This window comes from Lytechinus pictus, chromosome 10 (assembly GCF_037042905.1).
Source record: "Lytechinus pictus isolate F3 Inbred chromosome 10, Lp3.0, whole genome shotgun sequence".
Taxonomy (NCBI): Eukaryota; Metazoa; Echinodermata; class Echinoidea; order Temnopleuroida; family Toxopneustidae; genus Lytechinus; species Lytechinus pictus.
Genome location: NC_087254.1, coordinates 27220343 through 27234410, shown reverse-complemented (window position 1 = coordinate 27234410; position 14068 = coordinate 27220343). Strand labels below are relative to the sequence as shown.

Sequence of the window (14068 nt, the reverse complement as noted above, 5' to 3'; positions counted from 1 at the left end):
TATTGTTTTTGTGATTTAGTTATGATAAATCGTCGCTTAATCTCGGTTTCGTTTTTTCTGGGACGCACTGTATATATAGCAATGTTTGTGATCCTATACAAGATGCGTGTGTAACTAAATAATTACTGCGAACGCGAAGCGCGAACATGATTTTTTTTTATATACGTTCTGGGCCTGAAAAGTGAGATGCTAAGAACTGTTTGCAGTTACCCATGAGGACAAGACATAATTCAGCAATCAAATAACTTGAGCGCGAAATGCGAGAAGAATTTTTTTTTTCATCCCGACCTAAAAACTGGAAATTCAGGACACTTTTTGTAATCATGAACAAGATATATATATATCTAAATATTTGATGCGAGCACAAAGCGCGAGCTGGAAAATTGACAGTTAGACCTACAAATGGAAAACTCCATTAATGTTTTGGAAATCATGAAAACGATGGGTAATTAGGTATCTTCCTACATTAATAATGCGACCTGGATTCTGGGCGTTCTAAATACATTTATCATATTATGAAAGTCAATAATGTGAGCGCGAAGCGCGAGCTGAAAACAAAATTATATTACGATCTGAAGAAGGAAGGGTAAATCTATGCACTATTTCAAGCACTGTGTAGGGGAATTGTGAAGTGGATATGGATCGCAATGAATAAATGGTGCGAGCTGATATATCATTAGTTTTATTTTGATTTAGGACCGGGATATTTTAAAGACATAATGTCATCATATATGAAAATTATGCCTATTTTCCTATTCCCCTTCTTAAGCTCGTGATGAAACTTGTCGATATTCCAATCTAAAAAAGGACAATTTGATTATTAGGAATTCGCGGATATATCTTATCTATATCTTATTTATAAATCTTTTTTCTATATATTTCTATGGAAAATGTAATTATCAAATTTAATGGAGATGGTATAGAACGGTGTACAACGATAAAATGTCTTGGAGTCATAACTGATCAACACCTATCTTGGTCATACCAAGTTGATAATGTATGTAAAAAGGTGTATACCAGCCTACGTATGCTAAGAAGGGTTAGGCATTATGTTGACCAAAATACCCTCAAGACTCTATACCTGTGTTTAGTCCAATCACACCTTCATTATTGCTGTGAAATCTGGGGGTAGCGTTTCAATATGCACACAGATCGTATAATCAAACTTCAAAAAAGAGCGGCTAGATTAATCCTAAAATGTTATTTTTATACCCCCTCAAAAGAAATGTTTCGTGAACTACAATGGCTCCCCTTCAACGATCGCGTTACCTATTTTAAGTGTATTGTTATGTATAGATGTATCAATGGTCTGTCATCGGAATTCTATCGTAATGTGTTTACTTTTGCAAGTGACTCTCATTAATTAACACTAGATATGCAGCAAAAGATAATTTGATCACCCCAAAAACTCATACCGAAATTTTTAAACACTCTTTATCTTAATACTCAGCGATTTCACTTTGGAACAACTTGCCATTTAATTTGAAACAGTCAAAATCTCTATCAATCTTTAAACAGAAACTGAAAGTGCATCTTTTTAAACCTTAAATTTTATTATTGCCTTTTAATTTGAAATCAACTTTTCTATGTCTATCTAATTTATCTTATTTATATGTATTGCTTTGTATGTAATTTGTTAATTAGTATCATGTTTTTAAGGATGCTGTATGCTTGCTACTCTGTTTTCTGTTATGATATGAGTTAAGTTATTTAGAATATTTCTGTGTATATTTCATAAGTAATTATATTTTTTTATACTTGTTTTTATCATGTATTCCAGGGCCCCACGGGAGACCAGTTTATTGCTAAGTGGGCTACCCTGGTTAAATATATTGAAATAAATAAATAAATAAATAAATCTAATAAGCCTAATGAGAGCGCGAAATTTGTTGATATTAACGTATGAAAAGTAGACATTTTAAGCATTTTTATAATTATGAATAGGATGCATGGATTCATATATATTTTAACAATCGATGCGAGCGCAAATCTCGAGCCGAAATTTTTGATCAATTCTCATGGAAAGGGTTTTTTAATTACTTTGCGAGAATTAATTTAGAGATATCCATAACTCATCTTGATCCGCCTATAAAAAAGGGTTTGGGCTTTTTTTTTTATTATTCATTAGCAGAAAAGAATTATATGCCTCTATGATGAGATTCCTGCCTAAATGTAGGGCCTATCTTAACCAAAGTTGCAATGATAGATTGAATCATTTCCCGCGCGGAGAGATCTTGATTATGAACTGTACTTTAGACGTAAAAACAAATCTTTATATTGTGTTTGGTTTATTTGCTGATTTTGTGTAACAATACAATTTAATTCTATTTTTGCACATAATTATTTGGGGCAAAACGATATTCTTCCCACCCCAATATTTTCATTGGTGGGGCGATCGCCCCCTTGCCCCCTCCCCCCGCCCCACTCCCACCCCCCCCCCCCCCCCGCTGGATCGACGCCTCTGGTGAGCATGCTCAAATGCCAGTGCAACAACAAATGATACACCTCTGGTCGATCAATTTTGAGTAGGGCATCGTTTCGTATTTTTGCAAGATTACGTGATATTTTGTCTGAATTATGTCAAGAAGACTTTTAAGGAGCACATTGAAGTTTCCTGATGCGGAGAGAGTATGGATTTGCATTGATTGCAGCTCTACCATTATCTATTAGGTCCTGCCATATTATCGTCCTACAATTTAGACTCTCTGTTATGCCAACGACTTCATAGGGTTGCCATATACATGTATGTTCATTTCCGTCACCAAATTCAAAAACTCTCAAAATATTGCATTCTCCCCCCTAAGCGCACCAACGCTTAGTAGGAAATACGGTACTTCTGGTGGTACAATGTCGTATGTATACATGGTATATCAGAGTACATGCCAGGTTTAAACAACCAAATGAGTAAAGAACACATACATGTAACATCATATTACCATTGTGCAATACAAAATAAGATGTTAAACGTTGCAGTACTCCCCCAACAATTTCTACATAATTACTATTAAAGAATATCATTTTCTAATATTTGTTTCCTCTTAGACTGTGTAGAACTCAGTGCCTCATCTAATTTAAATTTATTTAGATATAAACGAGTGTGGGAGTAACCCCTGTCAAAACGGAGCTACTTGTCAGGATGAAATCAATGGATACACCTGCGATTGTGCAGCAGGTTATACCGGATCACAGTGCGCATCAAGTAAGAACAAACTTTGAAGCAGTTCATACGAGATATTTAATTCACATTTTAATTTTACATTATTGTCGTGTTGGGATCGGTAATTGTAATAAAGAAGCGTAATGAAGGAACTTTGGAGAAAGTTATACAGTTCAAATCATTGGGTATTTAATCATCAGTTACAGTTTACAATTCGAAGTACATGAAGATTCAGGTATAACAAGAGATGATAAATATGAAATAATTTAGAAGTATCAGATTGAGATTGTGAAGTTCAGATAATATTTAATGGACGTCTAAGTCTTGAAGTCAGTCAGTCTATCTCGATGAGTGTTGGTCTAGTATTCTATCGTTGTATTCTATCTCTCCAATAATCAAGAAGTCTTATTTATATCATTAATTTTGGGGGTGTAACAATTTAAGGTGGGAGTGATCTCTAAACTTGATCTGATTGGTCTACAGGTAACTGTCTATCAAACTTTATCTGGTATAAGGGGCGTGGTGATGCTCTGTGCAAGTGAATGGGGCTGGAAAAGTGAGTCATACTTCTTAGAACTTTTGTTCCTTGAAGTTAGCTGACGTCACTGAGGGTTGGTCTTTTTATGGTCAAGGTTTAGGAGTTAAATGGTATTGAGGGTTTTAGGAATTCTTAGATGACATTGGGGGAGTTTGTAAACAAGTGAAGGTGAATGACTGAAAGGAAAACAGGAAGTTAGATACATACTACATAACATTATATCTCGTTGTCTCAGTCTTAGATGACATTGGGGGAGTTTGTAAACAAGTGAAGGTGAATGACTGAAAGGAAAACAGGAAGTTAGATACATACTACATAACATTATATCTCTTTGTCTCAGTCAAATTCTCGTAACCATTTTTATAGACCCGATGGCAAGAAATTTGAAATAACTTAATAGCGTTTTTGTGTTAAGAGTCTATCTCATTGTTGTGATTCCTTGTGCGACATGTCTGTCTAACAAGAGATAAAAAGAAATGTTAATATCCCATTCATCATCAATTTCAGATATCGACGAGTGTGCAAGTACCCCCTGTCAAAATGGTGCGACCTGTCTGGACGGAGTCAATGGTTACACCTGTGATTGTGTAGCTGGTTACACTGGATCACATTGTCTATCAAGTAAGACCTTTGCAAATGCAACGATTAGAGCAGATGGCATATATATTTGTCTTTGTGCTGCCTGATGTTATCAATATGTTGCTATGTTACGTGTTATTCTTGACATGACATATGAAACAGACGTGAATTTAGATTGTATAACATGTCCATGATCATGACCTATACGGCAGAACAACTCGTATCGTTTCATCCGGTTTGATCTGGCCAAACGCGTGCGCGAAGTGCATGTGTGTGCGTCGTGTACTGTGTTGTGGCTGTGGATGGCTTTTCTGGGTTTGTTCGACATTTTAAATCGGGTTTTATACACCTTTCTCTGTTCCCACTACGTTCCCACTCTTTTCAGACATCAATGAATGCGGCAGTAACCCTTGTCAAAATGGCGGCATTTGCACAGATGAAATCAATGGATATCGATGTGACTGCCCCATTGGCTTCAATGGATCTAATTGTCAATCAAGTAAGTAAAAAAATGTTGGTCTAAATCGTCAGTGAATTAAACACAAAATGCCACAAATCTTTTTTTTTGTATTAACAGCTCATGAATAGAGTCAGTATTTAATCAAATTCATATACTAAGCCCAGTAAGCAATGCAAGCTTTGCATTAAAAAAGATGAAAACTCGTTAAATAAAAATTTTAAAGTTACATCTCTCCGTTGGGTCCACTGTTGAAACCTCAAAATGAATACCTTGAAATCCTAACATCCCCATTACCTGAAATCGTAAATAATGATAATGATAATGTTGGATTGGCTGTAATGACTTAGGAATTTATATCATATTGATATCACACTTATTAATTATTTCGGTTGTTTATAAAAAATCATCGATTCTTCAATGATAATCTAATTATCAGCTGAAAGAACAAGGTGATATTAATATATTCGTACAACAGGAAAGAAATACTGGTAGACCAAAGAAGCTAATTGATTTAAAAAAATGTCTTTCAGATATAGATGAATGTGCTCAGGACCCCTGTTCTAATGGAGCTTCGTGTACGGATGGAATAGGAGGATTTACTTGCACATGCGCACCAGGGTTTACAGGAATAACGTGTGCAGAAGGTATATATAAAACTTATGGCCACAATTTACTATTATTTGGAATATCAGATTTTAGTAATCCGTTTTCTATCACTAAATTTGCAATTTCGCCTTATTTCTGTGAAACACTGTAGTCAGTGGATTGATCTTTGGACTTTGAAACATAGGTTTTCGGGTTCAGATCTCAGCCATGGCCTAATTTCCTTCAGCAAGAAAACATATCCACATTGTATTGCATGATTTGACCCGGATTGGGTAAATGGATACCCGTTAAAATTAAATACTTGAATGCACTGAGCGATACTGATGAAGTTGAAGCTCAAGCATGTCGAGTTAAAGGTGTTGATAGTTGCGCTTTGAATAGTTTGGCAAAAAGCGCTCTATAAATCAAGTAATTATTATTATAATTATCATTGCTATTTTTATTATTATTATTAATAGTATTATTATTAGTATCATTATTATTATTTTATTATTATTTTATTATTATTATTAATCTTGAGATGCAACTGTGGATTTCAAGGAGCGTAAAGGATGCGACTGAAGAAGATTGGGTATGTCCAGACGGGAGCTTTCACATATGAGTGAATTCTTTTGTGATGGTAAACTACGAGCATGCTCAAAATAATGCCAGTGCAATAACTAACGCTACATCTGCGGATGAATATAGAGTACATTGTGAAAGATTTTCAAAGCGAAACGCTTCTTATCCTTTCAAGAACGGGCGTTATTTCGTCTGAATAATGTTATGAGGAACTTGAAGAAGGGGGAATAGATTGCAGGACTTCTATTAGGCTCTTCCTATTGGGCATGCATCAAAGTCACTACTATAGTATTCTACTTTCCAGTGATAACCGGGAGCAATGCTCATCAGCCATTCAAAATCAAGGATTCCGTGAAAGTTACCTTTGGATGGCAAAGTTACCATAATGGTAACTTTTAAGCAACGGGGCCCTGGAATGGCAACCACCTGTAATTACCACGGTAACATAGGGAATTTACCAAACTTGTGTAGCCTAATGCAAGAAAAGTAAGTTAACCATGTGCTAACGCTAAACAAATTATTACTCCATTAAAAGCCGCAGTCTTGAGAAAATATTAACTTGCTTTATATTTTTCATTTCACATGTTGAGAGTGATTTGAACTAGAAATGTATTTTAATTTTCTTCAGATATAAACGAGTGTGGGAGTAACCCCTGTCAAAACGGAGCTACCTGTCAGGATGAAATCAATGGATACACATGTGATTGCTTACCGGGATATACCGGATCACAATGCGCATCAAGTAAGTAGAACAAATTTCATTTATTCATTATATCACCTTACTTGCTTGTGATTTTACCTAATTCGGTTGTCACACTTACAAAGCCAACTCAAACCAGACAGATTGTAGTTAAGTAAGAATATCATATTTTGTTTATATCGGTGTGGGCTCGATTTCATATACTTGTTATCATATGAAAATAAAGGTATGTAAGTCCTTCAATCTGACTGATTGGTCGATATTACATTTGTTATTGTAAGAAGTCATTAGGAAACGGGGCCCCAGGTTTTAATCTTGAAACAGTGACAAAAGCGTGGAAGGATGATAGAAATATCCCAGTTTCCATTTTCATTTTAGATATCTAAAGTGCGCAGTACCCCTTGTCCTTTATCATACTTATCCTAATGTTTTTTTTTTTATCTTGGTCTTTTGCTTGATAATACACAGTATATCATGTGGTGTTCTGTTCCCCTGTGACCCTCTAAACAAATCTATATTCCATAAGGTATTCAAGTATAGGATGATGATTCTTGTTCATTCAGATGGTCACAATTAATCAGTTTATATTTCTATTTTTAACAACATTGCTTCACCTCTTCAGATATTGACGAATGCACCAGTAATCCTTGTGAGAATGGAGCTTTTTGCACCGATGAAATCAATGGATATCGATGTGATTGCCTGAATGGCTTCGGTGGACCGAATTGTGAATCAAGTAAGCTAACAGCTCAATGGTTCGTATTCATATAACATGAATTCAGCAGCTACAGCTTTTGCTAAAGGATGGAAATTATATTTTGTCTTAAACTGCGTCCCGACAAACTAAATAATGGATCATTTTGCATTGCATATAACTTTGAATGGATAAAATTAACACATGGAGTACCTAAAATAACGACAATAATAAATGAACGTTATAAGCTATAAATTAAATGGAGGCTCCTGTTATTACTACTGGGGCGATATCTAAAGATAAAGAATAGGTTGAGGTATGTATTGGTAAGCTTAATTTCATTTGTGAATTTGTATGTTCATGTAATGTATTTGAGTTCAGTGCCTTCTGATGTTTGCCATTCATGATCAGTCAAGTTCGAAGTAAATACAATGGGATGTCTTAAGAATGATATTGTGTGTTGCTATAAGTAGTCTGTTGTGTTAGCACCTCCACTACAATGACACTGTGACTTAATGAAATTTGCCCTTCTGTGTTATGCCTTGTAATAGGTATAGTGCAACTGAAATAAATATGGAAAGAGATGGGATCCCTCCAGCGCAAATTGTCCTGTTCTACTTATGGAATGATAAAGAAATTGGGAATACATAGACGCCGACATGGTCACAGAGGATGCGGGGGCGGGAAGAAGATAGCTTTGACTGAACCATCAGTTACATGTAATTCTGATTCTTAGCTTGCTAGGTTTAAACCTTGGACTGATTAATTGCTATTCAGCAGGTAATAAGTCGGATTTGATCAAAGATCACATTAACAATCATGATATTGATGCATTAGCCCTAACTGAAAACTGGTTTAAGCATGATGAGCCTGCGAGTGCTTCTAGAATAACTCCTCCTGGTTACAGACTGCTACATGTCCCCAGGAACTTGAGGAAGCATCGCAGCGTTGGAGGTGTAGGCATTCTTTAGAAAACTTGTCTGTGTGTGAAAGTCAGCATAACCACTTTCCAGTCAACCTCTTTTGAGGGTTTTTAAACTTATCTTACTCAAGGAGCTGTAAGGATCAATGTTAACAGGTAACAATACAGCTTTGACCAGCGGTTTTCAACGTTACCTCAACGTGGGCAGGCAACGTTGCATCATCAATAGGAGTGCTAGCGCATACATCGTCAGACCAACAACGTTTCCAACGTCGGTTCGGGGTGTAGTGGTTCTGACTCTCGCCTTGTAAACAGAGGGTCGTGTTTTCGAATCCCACCGCGGTCTGGCGTCCTTTGGCAAGGCGTTAATCCACACTTTGCCACTCTCGACCCAGGTGCTAAATGGGTACCCGCTAGGATGTGAAAGTCATTGTAGCTTGTCCAGTACTGTGTGCGCCTCATCGGCGACTGACTGGAATACTCCCCAGGGAGTGGAGGATGTGCACACATTGTGTGAGGGAATGACTGATTGAACCCGATGACCGGGGTAATAATATATCTGTAAAGCGCTTAGACACATCGTTTCGATGTATTAAGCGCTATACAAAAGCGGATTATTATTATTATTATTTTTCAACGTAGTCCAGGAACAATATTCCAATGTTGACTGGCAACGTTGATATTTCTCGTCTTACTACATGCCTGGCAGACATCCAGTCATTGGTGGTAATGAATTTTGAGAAGCTGAATGACGACAAGGCTGAATATTTAGTCTTTTATTCACCACATATGCGAAACAAATAGATTGTCCCACAAAATCTTCAAGTTCGCAGTGTGTCCGTCCCTCCTTCAGAGAATGCTCGTAATCTGGGTGTCTCCTTTGACTAGTGTATGAAGATGGACAAGCATATTTCCAAGGTATGCCAAGCGACCTACTACCATCTACGAAAAATATATATCTGCAGCAGAATGCCTCATTCATTCCTTGATCACCTCTAGGATTGACTTCTGTAACAGTCTGCTGGCTGGTCTTCCTTCCACTATGCTGAACATACTCCTGAGCGTACTGAATGATGCTGCTTGTCTGCTAACTGGTACGAAGAAATATGACCACATCACCCCTGTTCTCATTGAGTTGAACTGGTTACCAATTAAGTACAGGATCGAATTAAAAAAAATTCTCCTGACTTTCAAGGCTGTCCATTGTTTAGCTACATGTTATGTGACTTCCCTAATAGAACAGCACCGTCTACGTCCTGGCTTGCGCTCTTCTAATACTGGTGTAACTCTTCATGTACCCTTCACACACCTAAATGGATATGGAGACCGTGCCTTTTCCTCTAATGCTTCACGCCTCTGGAACTCCCTCCCTTCTTTACTCCGTGAAATTGACAAGAATAAACTCTTCAAATCGTTTCTCAAAACTCACTTATTTCAGCAGATGTGCAATAATTACCTTAATTTGATGAGCCTTTGAGTGTTTTTAACAGAAATATAGCACAATAGAAATGCTGTGAATCATCATCATCAAGTTTTTACTCCTTTACTAAGTATGTTTCAGGCCTGTCTTTTGTGGTACAAAGAAGTTTTGTTGACTAGAACGTTTTATCATACTGATTATGTTTCATGTAATCATTCTATACTTATGGATAATGACATCAATATCTTAACCAGTAACTTAACTAGTCTAGTTATAAGTTAGTGATTAAGATATAGATATCATCATCCATGTCTGGCAATTACATGCAAGTATTGTAGCCGAACAAGTTATAATATAATTGGCAAAGACGGATACTGCAATGAAGCGAATTTATTCTTTCAAGATATAGACGAATGTCTTCACAGCCCGTGCTTGAATGGAGCTACGTGTACGGATGGGATTGGAGGATTTACTTGCACATGCGCACCAGGGTTTACAGGAACAGCTTGTGAAGAAGGTAATGAGGGATACAGCATTCATTAAATCAAGTTGTGTGCTGGTCTATGGAGGTGCACATCTTAGTTGCCTTTCGTTTGTTTCTTTAAATTTTGTTTTGAATTCATTGAGACTACTTTATTATTTTCTTTGGTAATTTAATTGATAGGCAGAAAACTGAGCGCTAACATCATTATAAAGCGCCCTACAAATGTTATTATTATTATCAATTTCACTTTAAAGAAACATTGGAAAGTAAACAAATTACAGTAATGTAATAGGAAAATGCGTGTTAGAACACCGATGGCCCGAATTCTTTGAGGCAAATAAGAACGGTTCTTAATAATATTGTATCACTCTTACCATTTTGTACTGCCCTTGGAAGCTACGTGTCGTGTAACCGCGCAATAAGAAAGCCTAATCTAAGTCACATTCATCTTTGAGTATTTCTTAACAATCGATGATTATCTCTCTATGCTTGAGGCCTGTCAATATCATAAAACTATTTTAATGACAAAGTGCTGAAATAAACGCATATAGGCTATAGATTGTGTTGATTTCGATACTTCAAGCCTCTTTTACATCTCTTTGTATACGCTTAAAATGCTATTAATCCGTCACAGATACTGATGAGTGTGCATCCAACCCATGTCAAAATGGTGGAACCTGCTTTGATGAAATCAATAGATATAGCTGTGAATGCCCGTCTGGTTATACTGGAATGGAATGCAATTCAGGTGAGAATACTCTCAATAACTTTGGAAAATGTGTACGAACATGCATACAGCATATAAAACGGTAAAACGGCAAACTTATCATTACGTACCTTTAAATACATGAGTATTTAAATGACCGGCAGTGCCGGATGACATTAATCTTATGATAAAATGTTAAATAGAGGTTACTGCATTTATATGTTTCATTTAATAACACTTGTAAGTCATAGATGCATTCATTGTGGTATCATTCTTTTCAAAATCCTCACAATCCTGGCTATTTCATTCTCCTAAAAGTTATTTTGTTTAGAAGATAGCAATTAACAAAAATAAATATTAAAAAATACACTCTTCGAGGCAAAGGTATATTTAGTAACAGGAATATACGTTCGATATCTTTGGGGGAAAAAGGCTGAAATTATAACCGGTTTTCGAAAAATGTATGATTTATGTGCAGATATTAAAGAATGCGAAAGTAATCCGTGTCTTAATGGGGGTACATGCGAGGATGGAGTCAATGGCTTCCAGTGTAGATGCTTGCAGGGATACTACGGCAACAATTGTGCTTCAGGTAATTATTATCGCAGTTCCCAGTTTGGTTGATTCGTGCGATAAATTATAGGACGTGGTACGTGCTTGCCTACTATACAGAGTGAGTCAGAACAAATGTCCCACTTTTGTAAAGTTGAATTGTTTAAAATATGAATATTCAATCATTAGTTTCATGATATGTCTTGATAGAGGTATCCTCCCAGTACATTCAGGTACCTTTTTCATTTGATCCCCTGCACGCATGACTGAACAGCGGACAATCTTTAGAAGACTGTCAGATCTCACTTGCGCCAAGTTACAGGGTGGGGAATAAAACACTCTTTTGAACAAAGACAGTCCGACAGACTGAAACACACACACAAACACACCCTCGTACGCACACACAAACACACACACACATGCACTGGCAGACCCACTCAAACATGCACACACAAGCACACACACGCACACACACCCAGACACACAATTACTGCAAACGTCGGTGAATAAAAACACAAACAATTAAAAGGGAATTTTTGTATTTAGGCAAGTGCAACAAAAGCACAGGCATCCATTGTAAATTTTCATTGTTAACCAACAAAAGACATAACCAGCATATTGGATTTATGTGCACTTGATGATGATGATGAAGATCAAGATCAAGATCAAGATGATGACAATGAGGATGATGATGATGATATGATGGTGGTAGTGAATGTGTTTTAAGGGGAAAGATTGTCGGGAATTGCCACTTAAACATTCAGCGATCTTGCTAAAAATCAATGCTTAATCAGAAAAGAGAAAATTATGAACCAGTTATTACCGTGTGTGTTTGTGTGTGTGTGTGTGTGTGTGAGTGTGTGAGCATGCCAGTCTGTCTGTCTGACTGTCTTTGTCTAAAGCACTGTTTTATTCATCACCCAGTAACTTGGCGCAAGTGAGATCTAACAGTCTTCTAAAGATGGTCCGATGTTCAGTCATGCGTGCACGGGATCTAATGAAAATGGTACCTGAATGTACTTGGAGGATACTTCTATCAAGACATATCATGAAACTACTGATTAAATATTCATATTTTAAACAATTCAACTTTACAAAAGTGGGACATTTTTTCTGACTCACTCTGTATAGCGTCCTGTGACTTTAAGTTCTAAAAAAAGTAAAAAAGTGGAAAAGGAATTACATTTTGGAGAAAGGTGAAAAGTACTATAAAGAGAGACCATGGAGGCCAGAATTGTTTTAAAAGATTTTTTTCTGAATTGATAGTGATTTCAGGCAAAAATGTGTTTTTATATTAAGCATTAAGCGTGAAAGTTACCTAAGTTTTTTTTTTCATTTAACAGATGAGTCCCAAATGAGTGAAAGACTTTCCGTTTAATTTAATATAATTTGATATTCAGTAAAACTTCTCAAAGAACTGGTTTTCATTTTGTAGAACCTCTAGTGGCGACCACCGATAATATAAGGTTTTCCAAGAAGTGAAAAAAGGGAAAAGAGAGGAAAGGAAGAAGGGAATAAAAACAAAGTTTTGAGTCGTTTAAATCTACACCAGTCATGTAATAAAGAAAATGATGTCGCTTTCAGGTGGTCCTACCCCCCAAGCATAACATCCTGGCGCCGCTCTTGCTTTATGTAATTTTTTCTTGTCGCTGTGCCTAGTTTCTGATGTATGTACGTCATTGTCATGCTTGAATGGAGGGACCTGTATGAGCCTGGTACCGGGATCCTCGGAATACATCTGCACTTGCCCTGTGGGATATGTTGGAAACCGATGTGAATTGGGTAAGTGCATGGGGATTCCGTTTTAATGAAGTTTCTGTTTATCAATTTATTAATTCCTTTATTATATCGATTTGTTTATTCACATATGTATTCATTCATTTTTATTCATCCCTTCATTTATTCTTATTTTTTCTTTATTTCCATTTTGATTTCTCTATTTATTACTATTGTTATTGGGGCCTTTGATACCCTCTCTTACCTCGATATTTTATCTTCCCTTAAAGATATGGCAAAATTGGTATTTCTGGGATGTCACTTATTTGTCATAGATATTATCAAACCCTTTATCTTTTTATCTCTCGAGCGTGGGCGTGAAAAGCGAAGCTTTATCGTGTTTATAAACGCACTTTATCCCATGACATGTTAAAGATGTGATGAGGCTTATCTCTTTTAGTATAATGATATCCCATTACTATTTATGCACTCTTCATGTCAAGTACATAATTAAATTATCAAGATTATATATTAGTGTATTAACAAGAGAATCTAGTTCTTTAAAGTGCCTTTATAGTGCGGCGAAGGTATTTTCTGTTTAATGTTTTTTTTTCTTGCAGAAATCAACGAATGTAGTAGTTTACCCTGTCAAAATGGAGGCACATGTGTGGATGGTGTTAATTCATACCGCTGTGATTGCAGACAAGGGTACTCTGGTATCAACTGCAGAATAGGTAAAACTTATTTTTATGTTACACTGTATCACACCTGAACTGATACTCATCACGTTACAGATTTAGTTGTTAAATGAAGTAATGTAGTTATGCTGTTAGAATTAGGTGACGCCATGTTACATGCATAACTGGATCATCTAAACTGTATTTCACTTACTTTCAAAGAATTTTGATTTTTATGGGGTGCAGTTCATTATGTTCATTGTTTCCAAGCATAAATAGATTTAGTAATGAAAAAA

At 36.3% G+C, this 14068-nt stretch overlaps 1 protein-coding gene across 1 annotated transcript in view; it reads left to right on the top strand.

The window, feature by feature from the left end:
* The window catches only part of LOC129269394 (fibropellin-1-like), a 45489-nt gene that overhangs the window by 27637 nt on the left and 3784 nt on the right, over positions 1–14068 (top strand). Inside the window, exons 21-31 of the mRNA XM_064105706.1 lie at positions 3086–3199; positions 4203–4316; positions 4660–4773; positions 5265–5378; positions 6530–6643; positions 7224–7337; positions 10041–10154; positions 10756–10869; positions 11306–11419; positions 13039–13161; positions 13716–13829. Coding sequence (XP_063961776.1) covers positions 3086–3199; positions 4203–4316; positions 4660–4773; positions 5265–5378; positions 6530–6643; positions 7224–7337; positions 10041–10154; positions 10756–10869; positions 11306–11419; positions 13039–13161; positions 13716–13829 — 1263 coding nt within the window. The remainder of the gene's footprint in view (positions 1–3085; positions 3200–4202; positions 4317–4659; positions 4774–5264; positions 5379–6529; positions 6644–7223; positions 7338–10040; positions 10155–10755; positions 10870–11305; positions 11420–13038; positions 13162–13715; positions 13830–14068) is intronic.